The following is a 21,273-nucleotide window of genomic DNA, read 5'->3' on the forward strand; positions in this document are numbered from 1 at the left end:
TTTTAGAACAGCTAGCTGTGCTGGATTGTGTGTTGTGCAATGATCTGGAGGTGATAAGAGAGCTTAAGTTTAAGGAACCCTTAGGAAACAGTGATCACAGTATGAGTGAGTTCACTTTGAAATTCGAGAAGGAGAGAAAATAAATTCCAAAATGTCGGTATTTCAGTGGAATAAAGGAAATTACAAAAGCATGAAAGGGGAACTGGCCAAAGTTGACTGGAAGGAATGACAGCAGAGCAGAAGTGGCTGGAGTTTCTGTGAAAAATGAGGGAAGTGCAAGACAGATATATTTCACATAAGAAGAAATTTTTGAATGGAAGGACACTACCATGGCTGACCAGTGAAGTCAGAGCCAAAGTAAAAGCAAACAAGAACGCATACAAGGAAGCCAAATCTAGTGGGAAGACAGAGAATTGGGAAGCTTTTAAAAACGCGGAAGGAAATTAAGAAGGTCATTAGGAAGGAAAAGATAAATTATGAAAGGAAGTTGGCAACCAATATCAAAGAAGATACTAAAAACTTTTTTAAGTATATAAAGAGTAAAAGAGTGTTGAAGGTAGATATAGGACCAATACAAAATGACGCTGGAGATATTACAATGAGAGACGCAGAGATGGCAGAGGAACTGAATGCATACTTTGCATCAGTCTTCACAGTGAAAGACATCTACAGTATGCCAGACATTCAAGAGTGTCAGGGAAGTAGAGTATGTACCGTGAAAATTATGACTGAGAAGGTGCTCAGGAAGCTTAATGGTCTGAGGGTGGAGAAATCTCCTGGACCTGATGGAATGCACTGTCGGGTTCTAAAGGAAGTAACTGGAGAGATTGCGGAGGCATTAACAATGATTTTTCAAGAATCGATAGATTCTGGCATTGTACCAGATGACTGGAAAATTGCAAATGTTACACCGTATTTAAGAAGGGTGGGAGGCAGCAGAAAGGAAACTATAGACCTGCTAGCTTGGCATCAGTGGTTGGGAAGTTGTTGGAATCGATTGTTAGGGATGAGATTACAGAGTACCTGGAGGCACATGATAAGATAGGCCAAAGCCAGCATTGTTTCCTGAAAGGAATATTCTGCCTGACTAACCTACTGAATTTTTTTGAGGAAATTACAAGCAGGGTAGACAAAGGAGATGTAGTAGACATGGTGTACTTGGATTTTCAGAAGGCCTTTGACAAAGTGCTGCACATGAGACTGCGTAACAAGATAAGATCCCACGGAATTACAGGGGCGTTACTGGCCTGTGTGGAGCATTGGTTGATTGACAGAAAACAGAATAGGATAAAGAGATCCTATTCTGGCTGGCTGCCAGTTACCAGTGGAGTTCCACATGGGTCAGTGTTGGGACCACTGCTTTTTACGATGTATGTCAATGCTTTGGACTATGGGATTAATGGAAATGTGGCTAAATTTGCTGAAGATAGGTGGAGGAGCAGGTAGTGTTGAGGAAACAGAGAGCCTGCAGAGAGACTTAGTTTAGGGGAATGGGCAAAGAAGTGGCAAATGAAATACAATGTTGGAAAGTGTATGGTCATGCACTTCAGTGGAAGAAATAAACGGGCAGACTGTTATTTAGATGGGGAGAGAATTCAAAATGCAGAGATGCAAGGGGACTTAGTTAACCTCCAGGGCGAGTCAGTGGTGAAGAAGACGAATGCAATGTTCGCATTCATTTCTAGAGGTATAGAATATAAGAGCAGAGATGTGATGTTGAGGCTCTATAAAGCACTCGTGAAGCCACACTTGGAATATTGCGTGCAGTTTTGGGCTCCTTAATTTAGAAAGGATGAGCTGACATTGGACAAGGTTCAGAGAAGATACACATGAATGAAAGGGTTACCATATGAGGAACATCTGGCAGCTCTTGGGCTGTATTCCCTGGAGTTCAGGAGAATTGGGGGGGGGGGGGAGAATCTCAAAGAAACATAGATCTAGATATGGCAAAGTTATTTCCCATGTTAGGGGTGTCCAGGATAAGAGGGCATGACTTCAGAATTGAAGGACGTTCTTTTTAGAACAGAGATGCAGCAAAATTACTTTAGTCAGAGGGTGGTAAATCTGTGGAATTTGTTGCCACAAGCGGCTGTGGAGGCCAAGTCATTCGGTGTATTTAAGGCAGAGATAGATAGGTTCTTGATTAGCTAGGGCATCAAGGGATATGGGGAGAAAGCAAGGGAGTGGAGATGACTGAAATAATTGCAACACATGACTGAATGGTGGAGCCGACTCGATGGGACAAATGGCCGGCTTCTACCCTTATATCATATGGTCTTAACTATGCCAGGCAGCAACTCCACTCACCCAAACAAACTGGGGAACAACCCCATTCATCCACCCAAACACACCGGGGAACATCCCCATTTATCCACCCAAGCACATCTGGGAACAACCCCACTCGCTCAAACACACTGGGAAACATCCCCACTCACCCGGGAGCAACTCTACTTACCCAGACACACCGGGTTCAACCCCACTCGCCCAAACAACACAGGGGAACAACCCCACTCACTGGGGAATGTCCCCACTCACCCAAACACACGAGGGACCAACTCCACTCACAGGGTATAAACTCTACTGAGCCAAACATGCCTGGGGACAACTCCACTCCAATCATCCAATCATGCCGGGGCACAACTCCACTCAACCAAACACCCATGGAAAACGCCCCAGTCACCCCACCCCCACAGCGCTCCTGGGAGTCAACCCAGTCACCCCAACACGCTTGGGATACACACAACTCATCTCCAACACACCCAAGGATCCATCCCACTCGCCTAACACTGCTAGTTTCCGCCCCACTCATCTCCCTACTCCTGGGATTCGTTTCAGGGCTGCTGGGAGCAATCGCAGTAACCCCCCCAGCGCCACTGGGAGCCACCGTGGTACCTTCCCCCCCCCCTCCAGCGCCACTACTCTGAACCACCACAGTCTCCCCCAGATCCACTGGGAGCCACCCCGGTAAACCCCACCCCACCACCACCACTGGGAGCCACCGCGGTTAACCCCCTCCATGCCACTGGGATCTACCCCACTCTCCCTTAACATATCTGGGATCTACCCCACTCACCCCTAACACCTCTGGAATCTACACCACTCTCCCCCAACACCTCTGGGATCTATCCCACTCTCCTCTAACACCTCTGGGATCTACCCGACTCTCCCCTGGGATCCAGTCAACTCAACACAGCATGCCTGGGAGCCACCCCCTTCTACCAAACACCCTAGTCTTCACTTCACTTACCCCCAACATCCCTTGGATCCAACACATTCATCTCAGGATCCACCCCATTCACTCCAGCTCTCCTGGGATCCACCACATTCATCCCAACAACCCTGCGATCCACTCCAACAAAACTAACAGTCAGACACTTCAACAAATGTGCTAAACAATCTGGTCTCCACTCACTGCCAAAAGCATTGGGATATATGCCACTCCCCCCCCCAAACTCCTCCGGGATCAACCACAATCATCCCAATGCCCCCAGATTCCACTCGCAAAAAAAAGTCTGACACTTCAACAAATGAGCTAAGCAGCCTGGGCTCCACTCACCCCCAACACCTTTGGGATTCACCTCACGCACCCAACTCAGCCCGATGCATCTAAAGAAGTACATATTGGTACCAATGACACAGGTAGGAAAAGGGAAGAGGGCCTGAAAAAACACTGCAGGGAGTTAGGAAGGAAGTTGAAAAGCAGGACCGCAAAGGTAGTAATCTCAGGATTACTGCCTGTGCCACTCGACAGTGAGAATAGGAATAGGATGAGGTGGAGGATAAATGTGTGGCTCAGGGATTGGAGCAGGGGGCAGAGATTCAGATTTCTGGATCATTGGGACCTCTTTTGGGGCAGGTGTGACAAGTACAAAAAGGACGGGTCGCACTTGAATCCCAGAGGGACCAATATCCTGGCGGAGAGGTTTGCTCAGGCTACTGGGGAGAGTTTAAACTAGAATTGTTGGGGGGTGGGAACCAAACTGAAGAGACCGGGGAAGTGGAGGTTAGCTCACAAATAGAGAAAGCTTGTAGACAGTGCAAGAGGGAGGATAAGTAGGTGATAAAGAAGGGACGCGCTCAGACCAAAGGTTTGAGATGTGTCTAATTTAACGCAAGGAGTGTTGTGAACAAAGCAGATGAGCTTAGAGCATAGATCAGTGTTTGGAGCTATAATGTGGTGGCCATTACAGAGACTTGGATGGCTCAGGGACAGGAATGGTTACTTCAAGTGCCGGGTTTTAGATGTTTCAGAAGGAACAGGGAGGGAGGCAAAAGGGGTGGGGGCGTGGCACTGTTGATCAAAGAGAGTGTCACAGCTGCAGAAAAGGTAGACGCCATGGAGAGATTGTCTACGGAGCCTTTGTGGGTGGAGGTTAGGAACAGGAAGGGGTCAATAACTTTACTGGGTGTTTTTTTATAGGCTGCCCAATAGTAACAGGGATATCGAAGAGCAGATAGGGAAACAGATCCTGGAAAGGTGTAATAATGGGAGATTTTAATTTCCCAAATATCGATTGGCATCTCCCTAGAGTGAGGGGTTCAGATGGGGTGGAATTTGTTAGGTGTGTTCAGGAAGGTTTCTTGACACAGTATGTAGATAAGCCTCCAAGAAGGCTGTACTTGATTTGGTATTGGGATAAGAACCTTGATCAGGTGTCAGATCTCTCAGTGGGAGAGCATTTTGGAGATAGTGATCATAATTCTATTGCCTTTACAATAGCATTGGAGAGAGATAGGAACAGACAAGTTAGAAAAGCATTTAATTGGAGTAAGGGGAATTATTAGGCTATCAGGCAGGAAATTGGAGGCTTAAAATGGAAACAGATGTTCTCAGGGAAAAGTACAAAAGAAATGTGGCAAATATTCAGGGGATATTTGTGTAGAGTTCTGTATAGGTACGTTCCAATGAGACAGGGACGTTATGGTAGGGTACAGGAACTGTGGTGTACAAAGGCTGTAATGAATCTAGTCAAAAAGAAAGGAAAAGCTTACAAAAGGTTCAGAGAGCTAGGTAACGTTAGTGATCTATAAGATTATAAGGCAATAAGAAGGAGCTTAAGAAGGAAATTAGGAGAGCCAGAAGGGGCCATGAGAAAGCCTTGCGGGCAGAATTAAGGAAAACCCCAAGGCATTCTTCAAGTATGTGAAGAACAAGAGGATAAGACGAGAAAGAATAGGACCTATCAAGTGTGGCAGTGGGAAAGTGTGTAAGGAACCGGAGAAAATAGCAGAGGTACTTAATGAGTACTTCAGTATTCACTATGGCAAAGGATCTTAGTGATTGTAATGATGACTTGCAGCGGATTGAAAAGCTTGAGCATGTAGATATTAAGAAAGAGGATGTGCTGGAGCTTTTGGAAAGCATCAAGTTGGATAAGTCACCGGGACTGGATGAAATGTACCCCAGGCTACTGTGGGAGGTGAGGGAGGAGATTGATGAGCCTCTGGCAATATTCTTTGCATCATCAATGAGGACATGAGAGGTTCCGGAGGATTGGGAGGGTTGCGGATGTTGTTCCTTTATTCAAGAAAGGGAGTAGAAATAGCCCAGGAAATTATAGATCAGTGAGTCTTACCTCAGTGTTCGGTAAGTTGATGGAAAAGATCCTGAGAGGCAGGATTTATGAACATTTCGAGGTATAATATGATTAGGAGTAATCAGCATGGCTTTGTCAAGGGCAGGTCATGCCTTACGAGCCTGATTAAATTTATTGAGGATGTGACTAAACACATTGATGAAGGAAAAGCAGTAGATGTAGTGTGTATGGATTTCAGCAAGGCATTTGAGAAAGTAAGGAGATATGGGATCCAAGGGGTTGTTGCCTTGTGGATCCAGAACTGGCTTGCCCACAGAAGGCAAAGAGTGGTTGTAGACAGGTCACATTCTGCATGGAGGTTGGTCATCAGTGGACTGCCTCAGGGATCTGTTCTGGGACCCATACTCTTCGTGATTTTTAAAAATGACCTAGATGAGGAAGTGGAGGTATGGCTTAGTAAGTTTGCTGATGACACAAAGGTTGGATGTGTTGTGGATTGTGTCGAGGGCTGTCAGAGGTTACAGCGGGACATTGATAGGATGCAAAACTGGGCTGAGAAGTGCCAGATGGAGTTCAACCCAGATAACTGTGAAGGGGTTCACTTTGGTAGGTCAAATATGATGGCAGAATATAGTATTAATGGTAAGACTCTTGGCAGAGTAGAGGATCAGAGTGATCTTGGGGTCCGAGTCCATAGGACGCTCAAAGCAGCTGCACAGGTTGACTCTGTGGTTAAGTAGGCATACGGTGTGTTGGCCTTCATCAATCGTGGAATTGAACTTAGGAGCCAAGAGGTAATGTTGCAGCTATATAGGACCCTGGTCAGACCCCACTTGGAGTACTGTGCTCAGTTCTGTTTGCCTCATTACAGGAAGGATGTGGAAGCCATAGAAAGGGTGCAGAGGAGATTTACAAGGATGTTGCCTGGGTTGGGGAGCATGCCTTATGAGAATAGGTTGAGTGAACTCAGCCCTTTCTCCTTGGAGCAAGAGAGGATGAGAGGTGACCTGATAGAGGTGTACAAGATGATGAGAGGCATTGATCGTGTGGATAGTCAGAGGCTTTTTCCCAGGGCTGAAATGGTTGCCACAAGAGGACACAGGTTTCAGGTGCTGGGGAGTAGGTACAGAGGAGATGTTGGGGTAAGTTTTTTACTTAGAGATTGGTGAGTGCGTGGAATGGGCTGCCAGCAACGGTGGTAGAGGTAGATACGGTAGGGTCTTTTAAGAGGTTTTTAGATAGGTACATGGAGCTTAGTAAAATAGAGGGCTATAGGTAAGCCTAGTAATTTCTGAGGTAGGGACATGCTCAGCACAACTTTGTGGGCCAAAGGGCCTCTATCATGCTGTAGGTTTTCTATGTTTTTAAGGGAATAAACAGACAATGTTTTGGGCTGAGTGCTTTCATCTGGATTCATGGCATCACTTATCAAGCCAGGCCTACCTATTGTTGTCCCTTGGTCAAGGCTCGTATTTATCAAGCATGCAATGTACTTGTTGTCCACCTGATTAAGGACCTAAAAAACACAAGATATTACAGAGCTGTTAGCAAGGTTCAGGGATAGTCTGAGGAAATATCTCCACAGTTTCCTGGGTTATTAAATGTATGGCACTTACCCAGGTTACCTCTTATCCGTGCTCTCACCTGCATTGAACTGATCATGTCCTTTGTAAAACGGTAGGGATACAATACATTGTGAATCTTCACTGCCAAATTGTCAGCTTGCTCACTGCTAACATCAACAGCAACCTGGAATACCATCACATGTGAAAAATTTTACATATCACACTCTAGTACCAGATGAACCTTTGAGAACTCTAGATACACTGATTTTCCATTATTAGTCAGTTTCTTTCATAAAGAGTTTACCTGACTTTGTCAGACATCATTTTGTTTACAATTAAACACTGACGAGCATTTTAATTGCTTTGTTAGTTTTTACAGATTAGAAATTGCTGAGCTAATATCTTCATGGGTGGAATGGCCTGTACAATGCTGTGTCTTCTATCTACGTAAATCAGAAAGTGTCAATGTACATGCAGGGAAAGACCTGTTCAGAAGATGTTGGCTTTCATAGAAGTTTTTGATTGGAAGATAAAAGTGAATCCAATTAATATATTTACTTAGAATTTTGAAGCCTTAAAAAAAGCTGCAATGTATTAACAATGAAATTGGGCAGTTAAATATCATTTTCTGCCTTTCCAAAATAAAAAGTTGAAAAGTAAATTTATTATCCAAGTACATATATGCCACCATATACCACCTTGGAGATTCATTTTCTTATGGGCATACTCAATAAATTCAATAACCATAATAGACTCAATGAAAGACCACAGCAATTTGAGCATGCAACCAGTGTGAAAAAAAACCAAATTGTTCAAATATGAAAAGAAAGAAATAATAACAGTAAATAAATAAGCAATAAATATGGAGAACATGAGGTGAAGAATCCCCGAAGGTGATTCCCCATAGTTTGCAAAACAGTTCAGCGATGGTGCAAGTGAGTTATCAGCTGTGGTTCAAGTGCCTGATAGTTGAGGGGTAATAAGTGCTTCTAAACCGGTTGGTGAAAGTCCTGTGGCTCCTGTATCCTCTTCCTGATGGCAGCAGCAAGAAGAGAACATGTCCTAGGTGGTGGGGGTAGCTGAAATCACTTGATTTATGAAAGGAACATGATCGTAGAAAACATTTCTCTAAGATCACAGAAATCTAAACAGGGTAGATAAATTGATTTATGACATATATTGGTAGTGTATTCCTTTGCAGAGAGAGTGGCATAATGGTGCTGTCATCTGCCAACTTGTAGATGGTGTAAGAGCAGTCTTTAGTGTGTAGGAGGCTGAGGACACAGCCTTGTGAGACACCAGTGTTGAGCATAATCATGGAGAAAATGTTGCTGCCTACTGTAGTTCGTTGATCAGGAAGTCAAGGATCCAAGTTGATGTCAACTCCCTGGCCACACCTCTGGAGCATCTCAACAGTAATGACACCAAGCAACACACAAATTTCTAGAGAAACTCAGCAGGTCAGGCAGCATCTACGGAGGGAAAAAGCAGTCAACATTTCATCAGGACTTCTGTTTATGATTACAGTTTTGCCTTTAATACCATAATTCCAAGCAAACTCATCTCCAAACTCTTAAACCTGGGATTCAACACTTCACTTTGCAATTGGATCCTTGATGAGTTTGGATAGGATGATTGGCACAAAGATGACAGAAAAAATAGAAGGGCATTTAGGAGGGAAGGGTTAGATGGATCTTCAAGTAGGTTATAAGGTCCTGTAGTGTTCTATGATCTATGTTCGAAGATTGTGTGGAAGGCCAAGCAGCAGTCGATGAACTGCTGAATAACAAGTTCCTATGTTCCATCGTAGTGGAAGAGCCAGAGAAATCACATCATCTGTTGACCTGTTGTGATAGTAGGCAATCTAGAGTAGATCCATTTGATCAAGGTCTCGATGTATTCTCAGATAACCTTTTTTCACTCTACTGTACTACCTGGGAATTTATTACCATTCCATCCTAGTGATGTCCAATATCTTTTGTTTATTAAATAAACAATTTCTTTGATGCCCTCTTGACTAACCTACAGTTCCGGCAGCCCAATCAGTGGTGGGAGAAGAGTACAGCCATAATATTCCTCACAGGTCCGTGACGCTTGTTTAAAAGGAGAGCTTTGTGAGCATTTGGCTCATTTTGGCAGCCCAAACAGTAGCAGGAGCCAATCACAGCAAATTAAAGTACAGAAGAGACAAGTGGAGTGGCCATTGTTGGGAGTAGGCCAGTGGTGAGAGTAGAAGTGCCATTCTTTGGCTCAAAAGAGGCTTCGGCTCTGGGTAAGCTTCTGTTAAGGTTCCATTTTTTTCCTCTTTCTGTACCGAGTGTAGTAAATGATCATTGTGCTCTTCATGATGGATGTTGGGAGTCCTAGAGTCTCCCAAGGAACTACATCTGCATGAAGTGCATCCAGCTGGAGCTCCTTGAAGACCGAGTTAGGGATCTGAAGCAACAGCTGGATGACCTTTGGCTTGTACGGGAGACTGAGGAGATAATCACAGTTACAGCGAAGTCGTCACTCCTAATTTTCAGGAGGTGAGTAGCTGGATGACTGTTAGTGCAGAGCACTCCTGTGGCTGTTCCCCTCAATAACAAGTATACCGTTTCTGATACTGTTGAAGGGGATGACCTCCCAGAGAATGCCAAGGAGACCAGGTTACTGACACTGAGCATGGGTCCATGGTGGAAGAGGGAAAGAGGGGAACAGTAGTGATTGGGGACTCAATTGTCACCCGAGGAGCAGACAGGAGATTCTGTGGATGTGAACGCGACACCTGGATGGTATGTTGCCTCCCAGGAGTCACGGTCAGGAACATTTCAGATTGCGTCCACGACATGTTGGAGGGGGAGGGAGAGCAGCCAGACATCGTGGTACCTATCTGTACCCAAGACATAAGAAGGAAAAGCAAAGAGGTCCTGAAGCTAGAATTTAGAGAGTTACGCAGAAAGCTGAGAAGCAGAACCTCATGGGTAGTAATTTCTCGATTGCTTCCTGCCACATGGTGGCGTGTTGGGGAGGAAGCATTAAGAAGAGGGACGCCTCACGTCTTAATAAGCTGGTAAGGAAGGCGGGCTCTGTCGTGGGCAAAGTACTGGAGAGTTTAACATCGGTAGCTGAGCAAAGGGCGCTGAGTAGGCTACGGTCAATTATGGAAAACTCTGAACATCCTCTACATAGCACCATCCAGAGACAGAGAAGCAGTTTCAGCGACAGGTTACTATCGATGCAATGCTCCTCAGACAGGATGAAGGCTTTACAATTCAACCGCCAGGACTTAAGAACTTTTTAAAAGCTATTATTAATGCTTTTTGAGATAGTGATTTAGATGCATATCATATTTTTTTACTGAGTTAAGTATTGTATGTAATTAGTTTTGCTACAACAAGTGTATGGGACATTGGAAAAAAAGTTGAATTTCCCCATGGGGATGAATAAAGTATCTATCTATCTATCATGCCAGTGAGAGTAGAAACAGGATAATTTGGCAGATAAATGCGTGGCTGAGAAGCTGGTGCAGTGGACAAGATTTCAGGTTCTTGGATCAGTGGGATCTCTTCCAGGGGAGGAATCACTTGTAGAAAACTGACAGGTTTCACCTGAATCTGAGGGAGACCAATATTCTCAAAGGCAGGTTTGTTAGGGCTGTTGAGGAAGGTTTAAACTAATTTAGCGGGGGGGGGGGGGGGGGGGGGGTGGGAACCAGAGTGAAGGGACTCAGGATTAGGATGGATGGTAAAAAGCAAAGATAGCATGCAGTCAGTCTGTCAGGAAGGGCAGGCAGATGGTAGGACAAAATTGCAGCCAGCAGGATAAGTATCAGTAGATTAGAGATGCAGAATCAAAAAGTATAGCGAATACAGAACTCAAAGTGTTATATCTCAATGCACAGAATACAAGAAATAAGGTGGATGATCTTATTGTGCTATTACAGATTGTCAGGCATGATGTTGTGGCCATCACTGAATCACGGCTGAAGGACGGTTGCAGTTGGGAGCTGAATCTCCAAGATTATGCATTATAACAGAAGAATAGGAAGGTCGGCAGAGGCGGTGACATGGTTCTGCTGGTGAAGAATGGCATCATATCAGTAGAAAGATGTGACATAGGATGAGAAGATATTCAATTCTTGTGGGTTCAGTTAAGGAACTGCAAGGGTAAAAGGATCCTGATGGCAATTATATATACACCCCTCCCAAAAGTAGCTTGGATGTGGGCCACAGCTGACAATGGGAAATAGAAAAGGCATGTCAAAAGGGCAATGTTATGATAGTCATAGGAGATTTTAACATGCAGGTCAATTGGGAAAATCAGGTTGGTAATGGATCTCAAGACAGTGAGTTTGTTGAATGCTTAGGAGATGGCTTTTTAGAGCAGTTTGTTATTGAGTCTACTAGGGGAAACAGCTATTCTGGGGGATTGGGTGTTAGGTAATGAACCAGAAGTGATTAGGGAGCTTAAGGTAAAAGAACCCTTAGAAGGCAGTGATCACAATATGATTGAGTTCAACTTGAAATTTTATAGGGAGAAAGTAAAGTCTGACTTAGTAGTATTTCAGTGGAGTAAAGGAAATTAGTGGTATGAGAGAGGAGTTGGCAAAAGTAAATTGGAATGAGATACTGGCAGGGGTAACAGCAGAGTAACAATGGCATGAATTTCTGGGGAAAATGAGGAAGGTGCAGAACTGATAAATTCCAAAAACAAAGAGATACTCAAGAGTAAAAAGCAAAAGAGAGGGCATACAACACTGAAAAAATTACTGGGAAGTCAGAGGATTGGGAAGCTTTTAAAACCCTATAGAAAGCAACTAACAGAATCATTAGGAGGGAAAAGATGAAATATGAAAGCAAGCTAGCAAACAATATCAAAGTGAATAGTAAAAGATTTTTCAGTATATGTAAAAAATAAAAGAGAGATGAGAGTAAATATAAAACTGCTAGAAAATGAGACTAGAGAAATAAATACCAGGAGACAAGGAGATGGCAGTTGAACTAAATGAGTATTTTGCATTAGTATTTACTGTGGAAAACAACAGCAGTGTCCCAGATGTTGAAGAGTGTGAGGGAAGAGAAGTGAGTGTAATTACTATTACAAGGAAGAAGTTAACCATAGAACCATAGAACACTACGGCACAGTACAGGCCCTTCAGCCCTCCATGTTGTGCCGACCCATATAATCCTTAAAAAGAAAAGTACTAAACCCACACTACCCCATAACCCTCTATTTTTCTTTCATCCATGTGCCTGTTCAAGAGGCTCTTAAATACCCCTAATGTTTTAGCCTCCACCCCCATCCCTGGCAAGTCATTCCAGGCACTTACAACCCTCTGTGTAAAAAACTTACCCCTGATGTCTCCCCTAAACTTCCCTCCCTTAATTTTGTACCTATGCCCTCTGGTGTTTGCTATTGGTGCCCTGGGAAACAGGTACTGACTATCCACCCAATCTATGCCTCTCATAATCTTGTAGACCTCTATCAAGTTCCCTCTCACACACTCTAAAGAGAAAAGTCCCAGCTCTGCTAACCTTGCTTCATATGACTTGTTCTCCAAACCAGGCAACATCCTGGTAGATCTCCTCTGCATCCTCTCCATAGCTTCCACATCCTTCCTATAATGAGGTGACCAGAATTGAACACAATACTCTAAGTGCGGTCTCACCAGAGATTTGTAGAGTTGCAACATGACCTCTCTACTCTTGAGCTCAATCCCCGTTAATGAAGCCTAACATCCCATAGGCCTTCTTCACTACCCCATCAACCTGTGCAGCGACCTTGAGGGATGTATGGATTTGAACCCCAAGGTCCCTTTGTTCATCCACACTCTTAAGTAACTGACCATTAATCCTGCACTCAGTCTTCTGGTTTGTCCTTCCAAAATGCATCACCTCCAACTTGTCCAGATTGAACTCCATCTGCCATTTTTCTGCCCAACTCTGCAGCCTGTCTATATCCTCTTGTAACCTTCAACCACCTACAGCTCCATCCACAACTCCTCCAATCTTTGTGTCATCCGCAAACTTACTCACCCATCCTTCCGCCTCTACATTAAGGTCATTTATAAAAATCACAAATAGCAGGGGTCCCAGGACAGATCCTTGCGGCACTCCATTAGTCACCAACCTCCAGGCAGAATACTTTCCTTCCACAACTACCCTTTGCTTTCTTCCTTTAAGCCAATTTTTTATCTAAACAGCCAAGGTTCCACTTATCCCATGCCTCGTGACTTTCTGGATGAGTCTCTGATGAGGGACCTTATCAAATGCTTTGCTAAAGTCCATGTAAACCACATCTACTGCTCTACCCTCATCAATTTCTTTTGTTACCTCTTCAAAAAACTCAATCAGGCTCGTGAGGCACAATTTTCCCTTCACAAAGCCATGTTGACTATCCATGAGTAGATGCAAGATCACAAGACAAAGGAGCAGAAGTAGGCCATTCGGCCCATCGAGTCTGCTCCGCCACTCCACCATGAGCTAAACTATTCTCCCATCTAGTTCCAATTTCTGGCTTTTTCCCCATATCCCTTGATACCCTGACTAATTAGATACCTATCAATCTCCTCCTTAAACACCTTCAATGATTGGGCCTCCACAGCTGTATGTGGCAACAAATTCCATAAATCCACGACCCTCTGGCTAAAAAAATTTCTCCTCATCTCTGTTTTAAATGGGTACCCTCTAATTCTAAGACTGTGACCTCTTGTCCTGGACTCACCCACCAAGGGAAACAGCCTTTCCACATCTACTCTGTCCAACCCTTTCAACATTTGAAATGTTTCAATGAGATCCCCTCTCATTCTTCTATACTCTAATGAATACAATCCAAGAGCCGACAAATGCTCCTCATATGCATTCCAGGAATCATACTAGTGAATCTTCTCTGAACTCTCTCCAATATCAGCACATCCTTTCTAAGACAGAGGGCCCAAAACTGCACACAGTATTCCAAGTGGGGTCTCACCAGTGCCCCATAGAGCCTCATCAACACCTCCTTACTCTTACACACTATTCCTCTTGAAATGAATGCCAACATAGCATTCACTTTCCTTACTGCCGATCCAACCTGGTGGTTAACCTTTAGGGTATCCTGCACTAGGACCCCCAAGTCCCTTTGCACTTCTGATTTTTGAATTTTCTCCCCATCTAAATAATAATCTGCCCGATTGTTATTTCTTCCAAAATGTACAACCATACATTTCTCAACGTTGTATCTCATCTGCCATTTCTTTGCCCACTCTCCTAAACTGACCAAGTCTCTCTGCAACCTTTCCGTTTCCACAACACTTCCTGCTCCTCCACCTATCTTGGTGTCATCCGCAAACTTAGCCACAAAACCATTTAATTCATAATCTAAATCATTGATATACAGTGTAAAAAAAAAAGAGGCCCCAACACCGACCCCTGCAGAACACCACTAGTAACCGGCAACCAACCGGAATAGAATCCCTGTATTCCCACTCTTTGCTTTCTGCCTATCAGCCAATGCTCCACCCATTCCAATATCCTTCCTGTAATTCCATGGGCCCTCATCTTATTAAGCAGCCTCTTATGCGGCACCTTATCAAAGGCCTTTTGGAAATTCAAATGCACAACATCCACAGCCTCTCCCTTGTCAATTTTATTTGAGATTACCTCAAAAAATTCCAATAGGTTGGTGAGGCAGGATCTCCCCTTCATGAAACCATGTTGGCTTGGGCCTATTTTGTCATGCACCTCAAGGTAATTCATAATCTCATCCTTGAGGATCGATTCCAATAACTTTCCAACTACCAATGTCAGACTAATAGGTCTGTAATTTTCTTTTTGCTACCTCCCCCCTTTCTTAAACAACAGAACTACATTTGCGACCTTCCAGTCCTCCGGAACCGTGTCAGTCTACTGATGTCTATTGTCTATTATTCCTGGAAGATTAGTTCCAATGCCTCCACAATCTCCAAAGCCACCTACTTCAGAACCCGTGGATGCACTTCATCTGGTCCGGGAGACTTATCTATCCTTAGTCTATTTAGCTTCTCAAGCACTTTCTCTCTAGTAATCTTGACTGTACCTAATCCTATTCCCTGAGACCTCTGGCTATCAGGGTTATTATGTTGCTAATGTCTTCCACTGTGAAGACTGATGCAAAATACTCATTTAGTTCCTCTGCCATCTCTTTGTTACCCATTATAATTTTTCCAGCATCCTTTTCAATAGGTTCTATATCTACCCGTGTCAGTCTTTTACTCTTCATATATTTAAAAAAAACTCTTAGTGTCCTTTTTTATGTTAATTGCCAATTTCCTTTCATAATTCATCTTTTCTTTCCTAATGACTTTCTTAGTTTCCTTCTGTAAATTTTTAAAATTCGTCCAGTCCTCAGTTTTCTCACTAATTTTTGCTTCCTTGTACGCTGCCTCCTTTGCTTTTATTTTAGCCTTAACTTCTCTTGTTAGCCACATTTGTGCTATTTTTCCTTTTATGATTTTCTTTTTTCTTGGAATATATTTTTCCTGCACTCTCCTTATTTCTTGTAGGAATTTCATCCAATTCTGCTCTACTGTCCCTCCACTTAGCTTACTTTTCCAATCAACTTGGGCCAGTTCCTATCTCATACCACTGTAATTTCCTTTGTTCCACTGAAATATTGATATACCTGATACCAGCTTCTCCTTTTCAAATTTGAAACTGATCATATTATGAACACTACTTCCAAGGGGTTCCATTACCTCTAGCTCCCTAATTGCCTCAGGTTCATTACACAGCACCCAATCCAAAACAGCTGATCCCCTGGGGGGCTTATGGACAAGCTGCTCCAGAAAGCAATCCTGTAGACATTCTACAAACTCCCTCTCCTGAGATCCAGTATCTTCCTGACTTTTCCAATCCACTTTCATATTAAAATCCCCCATAATTAACTTGACATTATCCTTCTGACACGCTTTTTCTATTTCCAGCTGTAACTTGTAATCCACATCCCCGCTGCTGTTTGGAGGCCTGTATGTAACTGCTATTAGTGTCTTTTTACCCTTGCCATTTCTTAACTCGACCCATAGGGATTCTACTTCCTCTGATCCTATGTCCCTTCTTTCTAGTGATTTGATATCATTGCTTACCATCAGGGCCACGCCACCCCTTTAACCTACCTTCCTATCTTTCCTATACACAGTGCATCCTTGGAACATTCAGCTCCCAATCACATCAATCATTTAGCCATGACTCAGTGATGGCCACTATGTCATATCTTTTAACCTGTAGCTGTACATCAAGGTCATCCACTTTATTTCTAATGCTGCGGGCATTTAAGTATAGTACATTTAGATCATTATCTGTTACTGATTTTGCTATATTTCTATTGCACAGCAAATTATCCCGTCTATTCATCTGCCTATCCTCTTGCCATCTTTGCTGCACAGTATCTTTGACTTATTTCTATTTTCCTCTTCCTCGACCCTAACACCCTGGTTTCCTTCCCCTTGCCAACTTAGTTTAAACCCTCCCTAACAGCTATATTAAACAATCCCGCCAGGATATTAGTACCCTTTGAGTTCAGGTGTAACCCATTGTTTCTGTATAAGTCATGCCTCCCCCAAAATAGATCCCAGTGATCTAAGAATTTGAAGCCCTGTCCCCTGCACCAGTTACTTAGCCACACATTCATCTGCTTAATTCTGCTATTCTTACCATCATTGGCACGCTGCTCAGACAGTAATCCTGAGATTATTACTCTGGAGGTCCAACATTTCGATTTCCTTCTTAGCTCCCAGTAATCTTCCTTCAGGACCTACTCTCTTTTTCTGTACTTCTCCAAATGCTCATAGATCCTATCCTTAAGAATCCTTTCCAGTAGTTTGCATACCACCGACGTAAGACTCACTGGTCTATAGTTCCCAGGTTCCTCCCTATTACCTTTTTTAAACAAGGGTACTACATTTGCTATTCTCCAGTCCTCCGGCACTTCCCCTGCAGCCAGAGGATTCAAAGATCATAGCTAATGCCCCTGTGATCTCTTCTCTCAATTCCCACAACTACCTGGGGTGTATCATATCCGGCCCTGGGGATTTATCAATCTTAATATTTTTAAGAAGATCCAGCACTTCTTCTTCCTTAATCTCCACATTGTCCAGCACACAGGCCCGCTCTACTTCAACCTCATCCTGATCAAGATCCTTTTCACTTGTGAATACTGAAGCAAAGTATTCATTTAGGACCTCCCCAACCTCCTCTGCATCCAGGCACATGTTGCCCTCTTTATCCTTTAGCGGTCCCACCTTCGTTCTCGTCATCCTCCTATTCTTCACATACACATAGAACGCCTTGGGGTTCTCCTTAATCCTACATGCCAAGGCCTTCTCATGCCCCCTTTGAGCTCTCTGAAGTCCTTTCTTTAGCTCCTTCCTGGCTACCCTATATTTCTCATAAGCCCCTCCTACTTCCTGCTTCTTATCTCTAACATACGCTTCCTTTTTCCTCTTGACGAGTTGCCTCACATGTTTCATCAGCCATGGTTCCCTTTTCCTACCATTTTTTCCTTGCCTCGGTGGGACAAACCTATCCTGAATCCAGCTCAAGTGGTCCCTAAACTTCTCCCACATTACTTCTGTGCTTTCCCTTTTGAACATGTTTCCAATTTACTCTTGCTAGTTCCTGCCTCATCCCTTCAAAGTTAGCCCTTCCCCAGTTAAGCACTTTACCATTTTGTCTGATTTTATCCCTTTCCATAGCTATGCTGAAGCTAAGGGAGTTGTGGTCACTCTCACGAAAATGCTCCCCCACCAAGAGGTCTGTCACCTGATCAGGTTCATTACCCAGAACTAGATCCAGTATAACCTCTCCTCTTGTCAGCCGGTCCACATACTGTGTCAGGAATCCTTCTTGAACACACCTGACAAATTCAGCCCCATCTATCCCCCTTGCACTTAGGAGGTGCCAGTCAATATGAGGGAAGTTGAAATCACCCACAACTAGTACCCTGTATTTCCTGCACCATTTTAAAATCTGCCTGCTTATCTGCTCCTCAGTGTCCTGAGGGCTATTTGGGGCCTATAGACTACTCCCAGCACAGTGATTGATCCCTTCCTATTTCTGACTTCCACCCAGACTGACTCCGTGGACACTCCTTCTGCAGCGTCCTCCCTTTCTATAGCCATGATACTATCCCTGACCAGCAATGCCACTCCCCCCCTTTTCTGCCCCCCATCCTATTCTGTTTAAAACACCTGAACCCCAGGACCTGCATCATCCAATCCTGCCCTTCGTCCAACCATGTTTCAGTAACGGCCACAACATCGTAATTCCACGTACTATTCCATGCTCTAAGTTCATCCTCCTTGCTCCTAATACTCCTAGCATTGAAATAGACACATTTCAACCCCTTTTACTGGGTACAATTATATTCTGTCCCCTGCCTGTCCTTCTCATCAACTCAGAACTCTTAGCATCATGCCCTTGTCCTTCTATCTTAATCCCTGCACTCACATTCTGATTCCCACCCCTCTGCCAAACTAGTTTAAACCCTCCCCAACATCTCTATCAAACCTGATCAAAACAGCTGAAAGACCCAAGGATACACAAGTCACCTGGACTAGATGAACTGTACCATAGGGTTCTGAAAGAAGTAGCAGTAGAGATTGTGAAGGTATGAACAATGATCTTTCAAAACTCATTGGACTCTGGCATGGTGCCAGATGACTGGAAAATTGCAAATGTCACTCCACTCTTTAAGAAAGGAGGAATGTGGCAGAAAGGAAATTATAGACCAGTTAGCCTGACCTCAGTGGTTGGAAGATGTTGAAGTCAATTGTTAAGGATGAAGTTAATGGAGTAGTTGGTGACACAGGACAAGATAGGACAAAGTCAGCATGGTTTCCTTAAGGGAAAATCTTGCCTGACAAACATGCTGGAATTCTTTGAGGAGATTACAAGTAGGATAGATAAAGGGGATGCAGTGGATATTGTATATTTGGACTTTCAGAAGGCATTTGACAAGGTGCTACAGATGAAGCTGCTTACCAACCTATGAGCCCATGGTATTACAGGAAATTTAATAACATGGTTAGAGCATGGGCTGGTTGGTAGGAGGCAGCAAGTGGGAATAAAAGGATTCTTGTGGGTGTCAGTGACTAGTGGTGTTCCACGGGGGTCAGTGTTGGGACCACTTCTTTTTATGCTGTATATCAATGATTTAGATGATGGAATAGATGGCTTTGTTGCCAAGTTTGCAAATAATATGAAAATTGATGGAGGGGCCTGTGGTGTTGAGGAAACAGATAGGCTGCAGAAGGACTTAAACAGATTAGGAGACAGGGCAAGAAAGTGACAAATCAAATACAGTCGGCCCTCCTTATCTGTGGGGGATTGGTTCTGGGACCCCCCCCCCCCCCCCCACGGATACCAAAAAATGCGGATGCTCAAGTCCCTTATTTAACATGTCTCAGTGCAGTGGACTTTAGGACCCGGTGGAGGTCTGGACCTTATTTGACCTGTCTTAATGCGGTGGACTTTAGGACCCGACAGAGCTCAGGACCCGCCGCCTGCGGCTGCTGCTGAAACCTCAGTGTTTGTGTTCCGTTGACAGAAAACGAACACAATTGAAAATAAAGTGGAAATAATAAAGCAATCGGAAAGAGGTGAAATGCCATCAGTCATTGGAAAAGCATTAGGCAACAGTCGGTCAACAATCAGAACAATTTTAAAGGATAAATTGAGAATAACGGAGCACGCAAAAGGCCCTGCCCCGATGAAAGCTACAATTATTACTAAGCAATGCAGTGGTATAATTATTGAAATACATACGTTTCTTAAGTGTTTTATATGCATAGAAAGGTAAGATATATACTATATACTAAGTCAAACGTTTCACTAACTGTCGCTAAATAATACCGGATGTACCTGTTCCAATTTATGTACAATTCTAAATTAAAGACTGCCTGTACTTTAAATCATCTCTAGATTACTTATAATACCTAATACAACGTAAATGCTATGTAAATAGCTGTTATACTGTATCGTTTAGGGAATAATGACAAGAAAATAGTTTGTACATGGTCAAACAACGAGTGCTGGAGAGAACTTCCGGGTTTGCCTGATCCGTGCATGCGGAACCCGTGGATAAGAAGGGCCATCTGTACAATGTTGGAAGATGTACTGTCATGCACTTTGGTAGAAAAAATAAATGTGCAGATTATTTTCTGAATGGGGAGAAAATCCAAAAATCTGAGATGCAAAGGGGCTTGGGAATCTTTGTTCAGAACACCCCAAAAGTTAACTTGCAGGTTGAGTCAGAGAGGAAGGCAAATGCAATGTTAGCATTCATTTCAATAAGTTTAGAATACAAACAGCAACATGATGCTCAGGCTTTATAAGGCACTGATGAGGCCTCACCTTGAGTATTGTGAACAGTTTTGGCCTCTTCATCTCAGAAAAGATGCAGGGGCTGCCATTGGAGAGGGTCCAGAGGAAGCCTCACAAGGACGACTCTAGGAATGAAAGGGTTATCATACAAGGAACGTTTGAAAGCTCCAGTTCTGTTCTTATTGGAATTTAGAAGGATGACAGGGGATCTCATTGAAACCTTTCAAATGTTGAATGGCCGAGACAGAGTAGATGTGGAAAGGATGTTTCCCATGGTGGGGGAGTCCAGGACAAGAGGGTACAATCTCAGGATTGATGGGCACCCATTTAAAACAGAGATGAGGAGAATTTTTTTTTAGCCAGAGGATGGAGAATTTGTGGAATTTGTTACCACAGGCAGCTGTGGAGGCCAGGTAATTGGGTGTATTTACTTTACTTTATTGTCACCAAACAATTGATACTAGAGCATACAATCATCACAGTGATATTTGTTTCTGCGCTTCGCGCTCCCTGAAGCACAAATCGAAGTAAATATAATAAAAATTTAAATTATAAATCATAATTAGAAAATAGAAAAGAGAAAGTAAGGTAGTGCAAGTCAGGTCCAGATATTTGGAAGGTACGGCCCAGATCCAGGTCAGGATCTGTTCAGCAGTCTTATCACAGATTGATAGGTTCTTGATTGGACACAGGTCAAAGGTTACAAGAAGACCAGGGAGTGGAGCCGAAGAGGGGACGAAAGGATCAGCCATGATTAAATGGCGGAGCAGACTCGATGGGCCAAATGGCTTAATTTTGGTCCCATGTCTTATGCTCTACAATCTTACACTATTTCCAGAGACTTTCTAGATT

The 21,273-nt window shown here is 43.6% G+C and overlaps 1 protein-coding gene across 8 annotated transcripts in view; it reads right to left on the reverse strand.

Moving 5' to 3' along the window:
- The window catches only part of mlh3 (mutL homolog 3 (E. coli)), a 106,153-nt gene that overhangs the window by 68,047 nt on the left and 16,833 nt on the right, over positions 1 to 21,273 (reverse strand). For 4 of the 8 annotated variants that reach the window (XR_012098152.1, XM_073039125.1, XM_073039123.1 and 1 more), the window contains exons 4-5: positions 7,182 to 7,286; positions 6,981 to 7,053 (exon numbers count right to left, since the gene is read on the reverse strand). Coding sequence is in view for 5 of the 8 variants with exons in the window: in XM_073039125.1 (XP_072895226.1) it covers positions 6,981 to 7,053; positions 7,182 to 7,286 (178 nt within the window). In the remaining 3 variants the exon portion in view is untranslated. Of the gene's footprint in view, positions 1 to 6,980; positions 7,054 to 7,153; positions 7,287 to 8,441; positions 8,575 to 20,451; positions 20,547 to 21,273 lie in introns of those variants that run through there. The other 4 variants (XR_012098153.1, XM_073039128.1, XR_012098154.1 and 1 more) reach the window with 4 other exon arrangements.

The sequence above is a fragment of the Hemitrygon akajei genome, chromosome 3 (assembly GCF_048418815.1).
Source record: "Hemitrygon akajei chromosome 3, sHemAka1.3, whole genome shotgun sequence".
Taxonomy (NCBI): Eukaryota; Metazoa; Chordata; class Chondrichthyes; order Myliobatiformes; family Dasyatidae; genus Hemitrygon; species Hemitrygon akajei.